The sequence below is a fragment of the Bos indicus genome, chromosome 13 (assembly GCF_029378745.1).
Source record: "Bos indicus isolate NIAB-ARS_2022 breed Sahiwal x Tharparkar chromosome 13, NIAB-ARS_B.indTharparkar_mat_pri_1.0, whole genome shotgun sequence".
In the NCBI taxonomy this organism is placed as follows: domain Eukaryota; kingdom Metazoa; phylum Chordata; class Mammalia; order Artiodactyla; family Bovidae; genus Bos; species Bos indicus.
The window spans coordinates 3,124,673-3,140,924 of record NC_091772.1 but is presented as its reverse complement, the minus strand read 5'-3'; the positions used below and the strand labels follow the sequence as shown (position 1 = coordinate 3,140,924).

At 39.9% G+C, this 16,252-nt stretch overlaps 1 protein-coding gene across 4 annotated transcripts in view; it reads right to left on the bottom strand.

Moving 5' to 3' along the window:
* Positions 1–1,742: 1,742 nt before the first annotated feature.
* Positions 1,743–16,252, bottom strand: part of ANKEF1 (ankyrin repeat and EF-hand domain containing 1) — a 28,899-nt gene continuing 14,389 nt past the window's right edge. For all 4 annotated transcript variants that reach the window (XM_070800691.1, XM_019973159.2, XM_070800693.1 and 1 more), the window contains 5 exons: positions 11,342–12,164; positions 8,160–8,386; positions 6,834–6,997; positions 4,409–4,546; positions 1,743–3,370 (listed from right to left, as the gene is read on the bottom strand). In XM_070800691.1, coding sequence (XP_070656792.1) covers positions 3,212–3,370; positions 4,409–4,546; positions 6,834–6,997; positions 8,160–8,386; positions 11,342–12,164 — 1,511 coding nt within the window. In that variant the 3' untranslated portion in view covers positions 1,743–3,211. The remainder of the gene's footprint in view (positions 3,371–4,408; positions 4,547–6,833; positions 6,998–8,159; positions 8,387–11,341; positions 12,165–16,252) is intronic.

The window sequence follows — 16,252 nt, the reverse complement described above, 5'->3', positions numbered from 1 at the left end:
CTTTATTGACTATGCCAAAGCCTTTGACTGTGTGGATCACAATAAACTGTGGAAAATTCTGAAAGAGATGGGAATACCAGACTTGATCTGCCTCTTGAGAAATCTGTATGCAGGTCAGGAAGCAACAGTTAGAAATGGACATGGAACAACAGACTGGTTCCAAATAGGAAAAGGAGTACGTCAAGGCTGTATATTGTCACCCTGCTTATTTAACTTCTATGCAGAGTACATCATGAGAAATGCTGAACTCGAAGAAACACAAGCTGGAATCAAGATTGTCGGGAGAAATATCAATAACCTCAGATATGCAGATGACACCACCCTTATGGCAGAAAGTGAAGAGGAACTCAAAAGCCTGTTGATGAAAGTGAAAGTGGAGAGTGAAAAGTTGGCTTGAAGCTCAACATTCAGAAAACAAAGATCATGGCATCTGGTCCCATCACTTCATGGGAAATAGATGGGGAAACAGTGGAAACAGTGTCAGACTTTATTTTTCTAGGCTCCAAAATCACTGCAGATGGTGACTGCAGCCATGAAATTAAAAGACGCTTACTCCTTGGAAGGAAAGTTATGACCAACCTAGATAGCATATTTAAAAGCAGAGACATTACTTTGCCAACAAAGGTTCGTCTAGTCAAAGCTATGGTTTTTCCTGTGGTCATGTATGGATGTGAGAGTTGGACTGTGAAGAAGGCTGAGAGCCGAAGAATTAATGCTTTTGAACTGTGGTGTTGGAGAAGACTCTTGAGAGTCCCTTGGACTGCAAGGAGATCCAACCAGTCCATTCTGAAGGAGATCAGCCCTGGGATTTCTTTGGAAGGAATGATGCTAAAGCTGAAACTCCAGTACTTTGGCCACCTCATGCGAAGAGTTGACTCATTGGAAAAGACTCTGATGCTGGGAGGGATTGGGGGCAGGAGAAGGGGACGACAGAGGATGAGATGGCTGGATGGCATCACTGACTCGAGGGACGTCTCAGTGAACTCCGGGAGTTGGTGATGGACAGGGAGGCCTGGCATGCTGCGATTCATGGGGTCGCAAAGAGTCAGACATGACTGAGCAACTGATCTGATCTGACCCTTTCCTCGGGAGGATTGCCCTTGGTTGATTGGAGGCAACTTGTCAGTGAGCAAGGTGAAAAATCTGAGGTTTCTAATTGCTAGCCTCCTTCCTTCTGGGCAGGGCAAACTCTGTGCTACAATTCATCCTCCAGAACTCTCCATGGAATCAGGCTAGGGCTAGCTTTCTGTTTTTTAGGTCCTCCTTCTGTTTTATCCTGCTCCCATCATCTCTTACAAGTTTCTCGGGAACACTCCCTCAATAAGACACATGCAAGAGTCTTCAGCTCCCTGTTTCTAGGGAGCTCAGCCTAAGACACTACTTTCATTAGCTAATTGTTCAGCTATATAAAAATTCGATTAGGCTCTCAAGACCCAAAAAATGAACACTGGTTCACTATCCACTAGAATGACTATGACTAAGAATTAATAACTATTTCTATAGCAAATGTGCACTGTTCATCTTTGTCTGATTATCAAAAAATAGACAAAATGTACAGGTTTAAGTCACTTTAGTCAACAGCCTGAAAGTGAATCTTTTACTCTTCTGATTGCCTAGGTTGGAATCCACATCCCTGTGCCTCCTTTTGTTTACTTTGCAGCCAAGATTGAAAGAAGTTTAAAAACAAATCACTTATGGAGCATGAACCACGCAGAGGCACAAAACTGGAAACCTTATAGATGTTATTCCATTTGATTCTCACAATAGTTTATTAAAGGGCATATTATTATCCTTTCTTTGTAGATGATGAAATTGAGGCTCAGAGACAATTTGTAACTTGATCCAAAGACATGAAACTAGTAAATGGCAGAGTGAGGATTCAAACATACTAACTACAAAACCACACTCTTAACCAGTTCAGCCAAGTGTACATTTCAAGGTCAGTAGAGAGGAGGGTGGGCTTCCCAGGTGGAGTTAGTTGTAAAGAATCCACCTGCCAATGCAGGAGACACAGGAGACACAGGTTCAAACCTTGGGTTGGGAATATCCCCTGGAGTAGAAAGTGGCAACCCATTCTAGTATTCTTGCCTGGAAGATCTCACAGACAGAGGAGCCTGACAGGCTACAGTCCACGGGCTGGCAAAGACTTGGACATGACCGAGTGACTGAGCACATAGAAGAGGGTATAGAGAACAGTATTTCCCCCTCAATTTCAGCTCCTGTGTATACATTCCTGTAGCACATTCTGTTGGTGACCATCTGGAATCCTGGGTTTCTTTTCCTATGTTGTACACCCAACCCAGCTACTTCCCACTTTCCAGCCAGTCGTTCACACCATGACCCACCAATTCAATTCGTGGGGCTGCCCTTGAGCACTGGAATCGCCTCACAAGCACTCCCTCTAGTCTGTAACTGATTGGCCTGGGAATCCAGAAGCCCGGCACCTTTCCGTGGCACTCCACAGCTCCCCAAGGGCTCCATGGAAGCTGGGGTTTCATCAGAAAACTCCCCTGTGCTTGGCTTATTTTCCCTTCCTGGCCTGCTTCCCTCATCTGGCCCCCCAGGAACCAAACCACCTATATCTGAATTTTCTTAACAAACCACTTGTATCTGAATTCTTGGCTCAGTGTTTCTTTTTTAAAAAGTTTTATTTTATTTTTTTAGGGTATAGTTGCTTTACAATGTTGCATTAGTTTCTGCTGTACAGCAAAGTGTACAGGAGAAATGGGTGAAGTGTCAACAGTGTCTACTGGAGGCATCAGTGTTTATTTGACCCCAAGTATCTAATGCATAGCATTTATGATGATGTGTGAGAAGAAAACTGCTCCCTTAGTGTATTAAAAAGGGCTTCTCTTCCCTAATATTAAATAGCTTTCATTCAGTTCCACTAAAAGGATATCTTTAACATAATGATGTGCATCTTGTAAATTCTTTGATGATGACACTATGTTTATAACTAAAAATGCCATTGTTGTAAAATATTCTTGAGGAAGATTGAGGAATTTATCCAGAATGGCATGCAATTCATTACAAAATAACACATGACTTCTCTAGACAGCTCAGAATATTTATAGTTGTTAAAGCAAAGACAAATATTTTGTTACAATGCTTAACTTGTGAGTTGCTTTGACTTTGATGGGAATCTACTTTCTCCAACATTTGGTCCCTGGGCCTCAAAATGTTGTTTATTCTGAGATGCAACCGCTGTGATTTACATCTTGAAGCTAGCTTCCACTGCTTGTGCTCTCTCTGTGATGTGCTTCTGAAAGGGCATCATGAAGTCATCAAAATCTACCTCATATGTCAACCTCTCCCGGCGCAGTTCCCTCATTCTGATCAGCTCTGCTGTCGTGGCTTCAGGACTCCAGATCTTAAACAAACAACCACATCCAGAGTGAATGTTAGCATGGCAGCCAATAAACATGCCAATATCCAGACAACCTTCAATCTGGTCAATTTAAAACTATCCAATTTACTTCTGGCAAGAGGAGAAGGGATGACAGAGGATGAAATGGTTGGATGGCATCACTGACTCAATGGACATGAGTTTGAGCAAGCTCTGGGAGATGGTGAAAAACAGGGAAGGCTGGCGTGCTGCAGTCCATGGGGTCACAAAGAGACACAACTGAGTGACTGAACAACAACAACAACAAATTTACTTCTAAGTCTATTTTAACTTTTATCTCTTACATGCCATTAGTGGTTACATGGCCATCACTCTTTCTGATGGTGACTATTTGAACAACTGAAATACCCTTCAGTTACCTCTCTGATGGCCCTGAGGCCAGCTGCTGTTCATTCTCAGGAGGTCAAAACCAGGAAGCAATGGAATTAATAGACAGCCTTTACATCTTGTGGGGAAGTCAAAATTATTTTCACAGTAGGGGGCAAAAGGAGCTGGTGGTCTATTATTCAGCATGGTTTGATGAGCATTAGCAAGACCACTCTTGTTCTCCAAATATGTCTTCACGTCTTTACTTGTAGATGTTTAAGGAAGCTATTTAATAGATCCAGTCTTGATCAGTATAAAACTCCCAAGTGAGATGGCGATAGTGTGTACAAAGAGGAAGTGTTGGACTTTAAGAAGTACCCAGAGAAAATATCTATAAAATTCAGTGACTACATGGCTACAAGGAATGGCACTGACCAAAGACAACTTCAACTATTCAAGGAAAATTAAGAAGTCAATACAGAAAATAAAAAGACAACATATCAGAAGCTATACAAATTGGACTTACTTAGTTGTAAGCAGGATCTAGAAAAAGGAGAACGTCAAATAACAACTTATCAAAAACACAGCTTATCAAAAGATAAGCTTTGGACAGTTGTTTGGGTGCTCTGCATAAAAAGTATTTGAAAAAAGGCATTAGGAGTTTATACCATGTTACAATCTTTCTAAAGTACTTACCCTCTGTGGGATAAATGTGATATCCACTTTCTTGGTATAACCACTGGTAATCAATGAATTAAGATAAACTACATTATCTTTACGCATCTTCTTGTCCTCCACTATGGCTGGTACAGTGTATATTGCTGAAAGTGTTTCCTGGAAATGAGCAAAAACCCCAAAAATAACTATCAATTTCAAAAACCTGTGTATACTTTCTAATACTCTGAAGTTTAAAAAATGCTACTATATAAATTATGATTTGAAATGAAATAGAATGTTATTATAACTTTGGGTGGGGAGAGATAACTCTTTTGCCTTGTTTAACTTAATTAGTATTAGTGACAGATCACAAAAGTCTTCAAGATCCATCCTTGATCTGTGGCCGTTATTAATCAGAAGGATGTATTCCTACTAAAATGATAATGGTGCATGTGTTAGGAGCTGTAACTGATCAATCTTCCTTCACCTCTAGCTATCCTTCCTCTCTTCCTCCATGCTTGTTACTCTCTACTGTCTGCCGATCATCCCTTCAACTCTGTCTGCTTCCTATCACCTCTCAGTTCAGTTCAGTTCAGTCGCTCAGTCGTGTCCGACTCTTTGCGACCCCATGAATCGCAGCACACCAGGCCTCCCTGTCCATCACCGACTCCCGGAGTTCACTCAGACTCACGTCCATCGAGTCAGTGATGCCATTCAGCCATCTCATCCTCTGTTGTCCCCTTCTCCTCCTGCCCCCAATCCCTCCCAGCATCAGAGTCTTTTCCAATGAGTCAACTCTTCGCATTAGGTGGCCAAAGTACTGGAGTTTCAGCTTTAGCATCATTCCTTCCAAAGAAATCCCAGGGCCGATCTCCTTCAGAATGGACTGGTTGGATCTCCTTGCAGTCCAAGGAACTCGCAAGAGACTTCTCCAAGACCACTGTTCAAAAGCATCAATTCTTCGGCGCTCAGCCTCCTTCACAGTCCAACTCTCACATCCATACATGACCACAGGAAAAACCATAGCCTTGACTAGACGAACCTTTGTTGACAAAGTAATGTCTCTGCTTTTGAATATGCTATCTAAGTTGGTCATAACTTTCCTTCCAAGGAGTAAGCGTCTTTTAATTTCATGGTTGCAGTCACAATCTGCAGTGATTTTGGAGCCCCCAAAAATAAAGTCTGACACTGTTTCCACTGTTTCCCCATCTATTTCCCATGAAGTGATGGGACCAGATGCCATGAGCTTCATCTTCTGAATGTTGAGCTTTAAGCCAACTTTTTCACTCTCCACTTTCACTTTCATCAAGAGGCTTTTTAGTTCCTCTTCACTTTCTGCCATAAGGGTGGTGTCATCTGCATATCTGAGGTTATTGATATTTCTCCCGGCAATCTTGATTTCAGCTTGTGCTTCTTCCAGTCCAGCGTTTCTCATGATGTACTCTGCATAGAAGTTAAATAAGCAGAGTGACAATATACAGCCTTGACGTACTCCTTTTCCTATTTGGAACCAGTCTGTTGTTCCATGTCCAGTTGTAACTGTTGCTTCCTGACCTGGATACAGATTTCTCAAGAGGCAGATCAGGTCTGGTATTCCCATCTCTTTCAGAATTTTCCACAGTTTATTGTGATCCACACAGTCAAAGGCTTTGGCATAGTCAATAAAGCAGAAATAGATGTTTTTCTGGAACTCTCTTGCTTTTTCCATGATCCAGCAGATGTGGGCAATTTGATCTCTGGTTCCTCTGCCTTTTGATAATGTTAAAACTTTTCCTTCCTGAACTTCATACCCTATCCTGTGTCCGCCAAAGATCTTGAGGGATCCATCTGTTTCCCTAAAAGAAGCTTCCGGCCTAGAAATGTACTTAGAGCTTCCTGCTAAGGACAAATTCTTGATGTCTGGGAAACCCCCATAAACAACAATCTTCTGCTGATAATTTAGAGGGACCCAAACCACTCCAGATTACCTGGAACAATTTGGCATCTTTAAAGCTTTCTAGAGTCATTTTTCAGGATTATCCAATTTACATATCCTAGAGTTCATAATTAAAAAAAAAATTCCTTGGGAGTTGGGTGGTAAGGTAGGTAGTGAAAGATTATAAAATCAAAATGAATGAAAATCATGCTTTACTTCTTTTCTCATAAATGTTACCCTACACTTCCCTTTTGGGACATCTCATCAAATCTGTATAATTCAGGTCTAAGTGTATACACTTCTAATATAAGTTCTTTTTTCAACATTCTAACAGTATTTGGTTCAACCAACTTGTTCTTTGTGTGGATTCTGTTTGCCATGACAACTTTTTAGACTTTTCAGTAATAGTAAATTTCTTGCTAGGTATTTCTTTAGAACTATTGGTACTGAAAACATGGACTACATATTATTTGCCCATGAACTGTAACAATAAGTAAATGGTGCTGCAGCCGCACCAGGTACTCATGAGGGGTCAGCTGCTTTTCATACCTCTTCCTTCTTAATCTCGGGGCCTTCAGTCTTTGCTTTGGGTTGTGGCTTGCCTTTTGGTTTTTGATTTTCTGCTGGTTTGGGCAAGTTATCCAGCTTTTCTTTAATCAAACCAATTATTCTACTGTCAGCATAAGCTTTTGCAACATCCATGGCACTATGCCCTGTTTAAAACATAAATTTAGAGTTTCATTAAACAGATTAATAATAAACAATGTAGCAAAATATCAGCTCTAAGTATGTGGTACTAAGGGTGATTACTGAAGCCAGTGATACGTATAAAAGTCACAGATTGGTTCAGATATTCTCTAAAGTGGTCCCAGCTCAAAAATTTTATCATTTAAAGTGTCATTTACCAGCAAGACCATTTCTTCTTGTTAATTATTTTGAGCATGTTTGATAGGAAAGAATGGTAGATTACATTTTGAATATCTGAGTGCTAGTTCTCTTCCCACAGTGTGCACATTCCTTCATGTGTGACAATTTTATGCTTTCCTCCTTCCTGTTGAGGAAGGAGGTATATTCAAAAAGTCTGGGGAAGCTGGAAGTCACAAGTACTCTATGCAGATGGCTGGATATTATGACCCCTGTTACATCCGCAGGCAGGCCTAACAATACTACCTGTGACTCAGAGGCAGCCTGAAGCAGCCAAAGTTATTAAAGCTCCTTCAGATTAAAAAGAAGCAATGAGTCCCACTCTCAAAACACCTTCACTTTTTCATGAAGAAAATTTATGACATAAAGTAGGCTTCCCATTTACTTCCTAGAAGGAGTATTTCAGGAATTACTGTTTAGCTGTAGAAGGAATCTAAAGTCTACAGGGCTTCAAACTATGCCAATTATTAGAAATTGACAGCTAAAACACTGTGATGACTCAAAATGTGATTTGCATACTGGTGTCAGTCTACATATTAATGGTATGGGCTCACAGTGAAGTAAGTATAGGAATTAAAGAGTAAATGTTTAGAAATTTGTATAGCAATTTTATAGAATTTTTGTCATTTGAATCCAAAGATTTTTAAAAGTTTGGGCTTGTATTTCATAGGGTTCTTTTTCCTCTTCATTTTTCTAGTAAATCATTTTTCATTGTGTTTTACAAAAGTCTCAGTCTATAATGAATTACCAACATAGAGAACTGATTCTTTAACACTAGTGATTTGAGAAGCACTAAGTATAAGATAAAGTTCCATAACATTTAACTCAGGTTAGTTTTTGCAACAGTAACTTAAGGGAAAACGTGGTCCTGCAAGAAAAGATTTAGAAGGCTTGGGAATCTAACATAAATCCTCCTTTTCTAGCCCTAATCACCTATAGTGAAACTCATACCTTTCCTATTCTCCAACTGGAATTTAGCACCGATGTCAAGTAGGTATTTTACAGTATCCAGTCTGCAGCTCTCAATGGCTCTACTTAAGGGAGTTGAGTTGTTGATTGAGAGGGCATCTACCACAGCTCCAGATTTAACAAGAAGCTCAACAATATCCTGTTGGCCAGCATGGCATGCAAAATGGAGTGGAGTCCACAGAAAATTATCTGTTGCATTAACATTAGCCCTGTAAAATGAGATAGATACAGAAGCTAAAAATACGGGTTGATTCAAGCACTGGAGGCTAAAAATTCTAAGATTTCATAGCTTTATTAAGTTGTTCAACTGTAAACCAAGAAAGATTTGGGTCAAGCTAAACTCTGTGCCATAATTTTTCTTGAACTGTGTTCTGCATCTGATAGTCAACTTTCTTTGTGTATATATACATTTTGTTTAGTTTAGAAGCTGCTTGGATCCTAGGGGCTACAATTTTTGTTAGATGTTAATATTGGGGAAAATTATAAAACTGGATCCAGTGAAGATCAAAGTTGACAGGAAATAGAAAAGCTACATTATTTCATTTTGTATCTACTTCCTCTGTATGTTATGAATTTATAAATACACCATCATTGTTAAAATTCTAAGCAATAAAATCTATCAAAAATGGTACAAATGAACTTATTTACAAAACATAAACAGACTCATCAGTTCATTTCAGTCACTCAGTTGTGTCTAACTCTTTGTGACCCCATGAACTGCAGCACTCCAGGCCTCCCTGTCAATCACCAACTCCCAGAGTCCACCCAAATCCATGTCCATCGAGTCGGTGATGCCATCCAACCATCTCATCCTCTGTCGTCCCCTTCTCCTCCTGCCCTCAGTCTTTCCCAGCATCAGGGTCTTTTCCAATGAGTCAGCTCTTCGCATCATGTGGCCAAAGTACTGCAGTTTCAGCTTCAACATCAGTCCTTCCAAAGAACACCCAGGGGTGATCTCCTTTAGGATGGACTGGTTGGATCTTCTTGCAGTCCAATGAACTCTCAAGAGTCTTCTCCAATACCATAGTTCAAAAGCATCAATTCTTCAGTGCTCAGCTTTCTTTATAGTCCAACTCTCACATCCATATATGACTGCTGGAAAAACCATAGCCTTGACTAGACAGACTTTTATTGGCAAAGTAATGTCTCTGCTTTTTAATATGCTGTCTGGGTTGGTCATAACTTTCCTTCCAAGTAGTAAGCATCTTTTAATTTCATGGCTGCAATCACCTTCTGCAGTGATTTTGGAGCCTAGAAAAATAAAGTCAGCCACTGTTTCCACTGTTACCCCATCTATTTCCCATGAAGTGATGGGACCAGATGCCATGATCTTTGTTTTCTGAATGTTGGGCTTTAAGCCAACTTTTTCACTCTCCTCTTTCACTTTCATCAAGAGGCCCTTTAGTTCTTCTTCACTTTCTGCCATAAGGGTGGTGTCATCTGCATATCTGAGGTGATTGATATTTCTCCCGGCAATCTTGATTCCAGCTTGTGCTTCTCCCAGTCCAGCGTTTCTCATGATGTACTCTGCATATAAGTTAAATAAGTAGGGTGGCAATATACAGCCTTGATGTACTCCTCATAGACTCATAGACTTCAAAAACAAACTTCTGGTTGCCAAAGGAGAATGGATAAATTGGAAGTTTGGGATTAATATATATATATTACTATATATAAAATAGATAATCAGTAAGGACCTACTGTTTAGCATAGGGAACACCACTCAATATTCTGTAATAATCTATATGGAAAAAGAATATGAAAAAGAATGATACATGTGTGTATATAACTGAATTTCTTTTCTGTACATCTGAAACTAGCACAACACTGTAAATCAACTATGTTCCAATACAAAATAAAGATTAAATGAAAAAATAAAAAGCAAAAAAAAGAAAATTAATTCTTTCATTAAAAGCAATTTATCATTCAGAAACTATAAAAAGAAAATAAAATTTCAGTCCCATTTAAAATTCACTGCCCAAAACTTCAAATTATCATTAGTTGCTTTATGTTACCACTTGATAATAAACACATTTAAATCTTTCTTTGACATTAAACATTATAGTAATAATAACAATATCTTTTTGTCAAGTCTGCAACTACTGGGCTACTAAGTGCTTTACATATTTAACTCATTTAATCTTCAAGAAATTCTATGAGCTGAGTTCCATTATAGCCCCATTATTAAAGTGAGAAAACTGAGGCACAAAAAGGTTTAGAAAGTTACACCAGGTTATTCAGGAATGGTAAAAAAGAAGGACTTAAACCAGAGAAATTGCTTCTGATTAAAAAGTTAAATAAAATGTCATGCTTTGTTATCTTAAAGATATTTACAAATGAACCAAGGAAAAGGGAATGAAACAAGCCTACTCATTTAGTCGTTATGTACATGCTAAGTCGCTGCAGTCATGTCTGACTCTTTGCAACCCTATGGACATTGCCTGCCAGGCTCCTCTGTCCATGGGATTCTCCAAGCAAGAGTACTGGAGTGAGTTGCCATGCCCTCCTCCAGGGGATCTTCCCAACCCAGGGATTCAACTGAGTCTCTTATGTCTCCTGTACTGACAGGCGGGTCTTTTCCACTAGAGCCACCTGGGAAGCCCACTTAGTCTTATGGCCACCATCAAATTATTTGATTTGTTGGGATGCCCTCAAAAACAAAACAAAACAAAAAAGCAGATTTAAAAATGACTCCATGTAAAATTAATACATTCTAAAGATCTGCTCTACAATATTGTGATCATAGTTGACAATATTGCACCGTACACTTAAAATTTGTTAAGAGGGTAGATCACATGCTATTTTTGACCACAGTAAATATTTTTAATTTAAAATAAAATAAAAGGCACTCCACATCATCTAGGTAAAGCTCTGAGACCAAATTAAAATTGTTTTGGGAGGCCGGGGATACCGGATCATAAGGCTTCTTCCACCCCTAGAGTGAAAACTTCTCAGCTTTCACTTTGGCATTGTGGTACATGCTCTTAATGTTCCCATTAGCCTGGTTCGCAGTATAAAGTCTATTTGTGGTCTAGACTTCAGGAATGAAGCCCTTTCTTGCCACTATTTAAATTCTAGAGTTAAATGTTTCTTAGTCTTCCTTTCACTTTCTTGAAATGTGAAGGCTCCCAAAAATCTAAATCGCACTCAAGCAAAAGACATACCCTTTTTCAAGAAGAAACTTGACTGCATCAATGTTTCCAGTGGCACATGCAGTCATTAGCGGTGTCTTGTAGTAATTATCCTTCATATCCACAGGTATTCCTGATTCAAAAGCCTTTTTCAGAGAAGCCAGGTCTCCCGCCTTGGTGATAAAATTAATGTTTGAAAAGATCTTCCCTGGATCATCAATATACCAAGCAGAGTCATCCTGAATGGGATGTTCTGGGGGGTGATCTCTGTTAAAGCGGTTGCAATCAGTTACATTCTTGTAGGTTTCGATCATGTAATAGGGCGGCCCACCATCACTGCGGCGTGGAAACACGTGGTCGGGGATGATACAGATGGGGAGGGGTAAAACAAACTTGCCCACTCTGGCTCTTTTGGCCATCCCTTTTTTCTTTTTCTTAGGCCCATAGGATCCCAAGACATAAGACTTACTTAAATATCTGGTCCCTTTAAAGAACTCGTTAATATTGACCCCTCCACCCCGGACTTTTTCGTGAAGTTGCGCTATAGCAGCCAGCTGCTCTGAGTTCACAAAATCTTGCCTCTCCTCCAGGGTCAGCACAAAGTCCTCCTTGGTGACTGTCCCATCGCCCCTGTCCACAAACGAGAAGGCTTCCCGAAGGAAAGTCTCATGTTCTATTGACCAATCGTGAAGTCTCAGGAACAAGTGCGGATTCGGATTTTTGACCCCTGGCCTGGCCAGTTTATTAGCGATTTGCTCCGCCCGCCGTATTTCTTTGCTGGCTGCTTTGAAGCCGCCTTCCTTAGCCAAGTTCCTGGGCGTTTTATGCTCCAGATTCTTCCATTTTAGGTCACATCCTAAAACAGGAAACGTCATGATTATAAATGGTGCTGGGGCATCTGCCTGAGTTCACAAATGACATGCATCTGTTGTTGTTGTTGTTTAAATTTCCAGCAAATAGTCAAAAGTCGGTCCCCAAATTATTTGTATATAGAGGTGAGCAGTTATTATAATTACAGAATTAATCTATGATTACTCTGCTCAAGGTTATGTGGCAACCTGGCTGGAGGGGAGTTTGGGGGAAAATAGATAATACATTTATATGTATGGCTGAGTCCCTTTGCAGTACATCTGAAACTATGATAACATTATTAATAGGCTGTACTCTAATATAAAAGTGATTCCCTGTGGCTCAGTGGTAAAGAATCTGCCTGCCAGTGCAGGAGATGCAAGGGACTTGGGCTGGATCCTTGGGTCTGGAAGATCTCCTGGAGAAGGAAATGGCAACCCATTCCAGTGTCCTTGCCTGGAAAATTCCATGGACAGAGGAGCCTGGTGGGCTGTAGTCTGTGGGGTCACAAGAGTTGGACAGGACTGAGCATACACACACTCAACACATATATAAATTTAAAACTTTTAAAAAATTTAATAAATAATTATTATTAACTTATATGCAGAGTACATCATGCAAAATGTCAGGTTAGATGAAGCACAAGCTGGAATTAAGATTACAGGGAGAAATATCAATAACCTCAGATATGCAGATGATACCACCCTTATGGCAGAAAGCAAAGAGGATCTAAAGAGCCTCTTGATGAAGGTGAAAGAGGAGAGTCAAAAAGCTAGCTTAAAACTCAACATTCAAAAAACTAAGATCATGGCATCCAGTCCCATAACTTCATGGCAAATAGATTGGGAAACAATGGAAACAGTGACAGACTTTATTTTCTTGGGCTCCAAAATCACTGCAGAAGGTGATTGCAGCCATGAAATTAAAAGATGCTTGCTCCTTGGAAGAAAAGCTATGACAAATCTAGACAGCATATTAAAAAGCAGAAACATTACTTTGCTGGAAAAGTCTGTCTAGTCAAAGCTATGGTTTTTCCAGTAGTCATGTATGGATGTGAGAGTTGGACCATAAAGAATGCTGAGCACTGAAGAATTGCTGCTTTTGAACTGTGGTGTTGGAGAAGACTCTTGAGAGTCCCTTGGACCACAAGGAGATCAAACCAGTCAATCCTAAATAAAACCAACCTTGAATATGCATTAGAAGGACTGATGAAGCTGAAGCCTCAATACTTTGACCACCTGATGCAAAGAGCCGACTCATTGGAAAAGACCTTGATGCTGGGGAAGATTGAAGGCAGGAGGAGAAGGGGATGACAGAGGATGAGATGGTTGGATGGCATCACCAAATCAAGGAACATGAGTTTGAGTAAGCTCTGGGAGATGGTGAAGGACAGGGAAGCCTGGCGTGCTGCACTCTGTGGGTCATATAGAATCAGACACGACTGAGCAACATTGTGAACACAAAAACTTAAGCTATAAATTTTTTCTTTCTGTGAGCTTCAGTTTGGTGAATTTTGAGGAAGATATTTTTCCAGTGAATAGTATCCATCCCCAATGGATTAAGAAATCAATCCCTGTAGATATTTGAAACAAATATCATATTAGAATACTTGCTGAAGAGGCTTCATGCCAAGTGGGAAAGAGTACAGATGGTATTTAAATTTGGAAAGAACCTGGATTCAAACAGCTTAAGCAGGACTTTAGGCATCTAAGATGCTAACTGACTCTTGTTTCTTTTGAACGATTATGACTGTCCATCTGTGTAAAATCTTAAACTATGTTTTATCTGTATTTTCCATGAAATTCATGTAATTTATATTGACCTGCTGTTTTGCAGTAAGGTCATATGAACAGCCTGTAAAAGTAATCTGCTCATCAAATCTGAAAGAATTTCAGTATAAGAGTTGTGCAATTAGGCATTAAAATTCATTTTCCTTTTTTAGTCTCTGACTTAAAATGATGAGACCAACATTATATGTAAGCATTCTCCAAATAAATAAGCTTTTCTGAATGCATCAGGAAGTCTACTTAGTGGTATAAAGAAGGCTGTGTTGTCTGTAATAAGTGTCTTGAGACACTAAAAACCCATTATAAGTCAGACTATGAAGATATTCGTTCTAGTGTTTTGAATCTATGAGGCTCTTTTGTTGCCCTGCCAATATCACATAATCAAAAAAGATTGTCTAGCAATCAGTATCTCTAGCATCCAAAATGTAAAGGCAGCTGCATGTGAAAATATAACATCCCCCTCTAACACTTTATAATTTTATTCCTTATCAAAAAGAAAAATGATTTCAGCATTAATACTTCTGGCATTGTCAAAAATTAAAATTTTATATGAAGGCTGGTATATTTACTAGTGATAGGAAAACTCAAAAAGATTACTTGGGACAAAAAAAAATTCTATAATTTTTATATTGGACAGTTTGAAGAATAGTGTGACTTATTGGGAAAAGGACCTGAGCCTTGTCTCCACAGTATAAAAACTCAATAGTGTAATTCCATAGTCATCTTGAGTATGCTACTTTTACTTAGCTTTTTCACTTGCTCGGGATGTCTGGAGGTTTATCTGCCATCTCCCAGTTCACTCGTGTACTCACCCCAGCACCAAGGATCAAAGGGTTTTAAAACTGCTTTATCTTGCCACCTTCTGCTCCTAGTTTCCTCCCAGTTAGCAATTCTGTGTGGAATAAAGACTCCCACATCCCAGCTTAAAGATATGAAGGCATTTTCCCATACTTTTGATTTTGTCTTCTTTTTTATCGTTAGTAAATACAGATCCATTCATGCCCTCTGTGATTTACACTCCTCTGTCGCTGAGATACGTGACTTTCGGCTGACTGCTGTCAAAAGCCCCATGAGGAGATCCCTCCATGGGGTCTTGAAGAGAGCTAATCTAAACTCCCCACCACTCCCCTGGACATGGCCTCACACTGCCTATAGGGAGATGTAAATTACTCCAGGGACAAGATCAGGAACAAAAGTGGAGAGTATTGAGGAAGTAGTAGTAGGAAGTAGTGGGAGAAGAATCCAGCCTTCATATTTAAGGATAGAAGAGGCTACACCCAGGGAGTTTACTCAGAAATGAGCATTTCGTGGCTAACAGTTTCCAGGTGCTCTGACTGCCTTAGATCAAGATTCTAAAGGTGGAAGTATAACTGATAGCACTCCCCTGTGGAACTAGGCCACCCATATAGCCCTGGTGAAGCAGTTGTACTTCCAAAGATGCTAGGGAACTCAAAACATTTTCAGACATTCGTTTCAGAAACAGTCTAGTCTTATGAGTCTGCCAGGAGGATCAGTCTTTTCTGCATCACCAGGCAAGGCCTTTGGCAATCTTTGGCCCTGTACATCTCAATTTGCTTTCTCTGACTTTATCCCAGGAGGACATAAATGGTAGACTATATATTGAGGGACGGAGAAGGCAATGGCACTCCACTCCAGTACTCTTGCCTGGAGAATCCCATGGACAGAGGAGCCTGGTAGGCTGCAGTCCATGGGTCGCTAAGAGTCGGATACGACTGAGCAACTTCACTTTCACTTTTCACTTTCATGCATTGGAGAAGGAAATGGCAACCCACTCCAGTGTTCTTGCCTGGAGAATCCCAGGGACGGGGGAGCCTGGTGGGCTGCTGTCTATGGGGTTGTACAGAGTCGGACACGACTGAGGTGACTTAGCAGCAGCAGCATATATTGAGGGATGTTTGTCCCAATAAGAAAAGAGTCAGCATGTTAAAGTTGAAGAAGCTTGTCTCAATCTGGGCAGATCTCTAGTTTTTAGAAATACACAATGTGAAAAATGAAGTATCAGAATAATCTGCTGGGGGTGAGAGATTTGGAAACAAGATTTGAAAACTGTCTCTTCAGAGACAGTTGATGAGGGCAAAAATTGCATGTGGTACATTTTCCATTATCTCTTTATTTTAGGGGGATGGGGAAAGAATGTGAGCTTTGTTATAAGGTAAAAAAAAATATCAAAGTGAATCAGTTACTACACCATTAGTTATGCAGGCATGTTAGTCTTATTTATAATGTTAGTGACTTCAGAATTTCTATGCCTGCTTAGAAGACAGGAAAATGAAAGTACTTTTTCTGC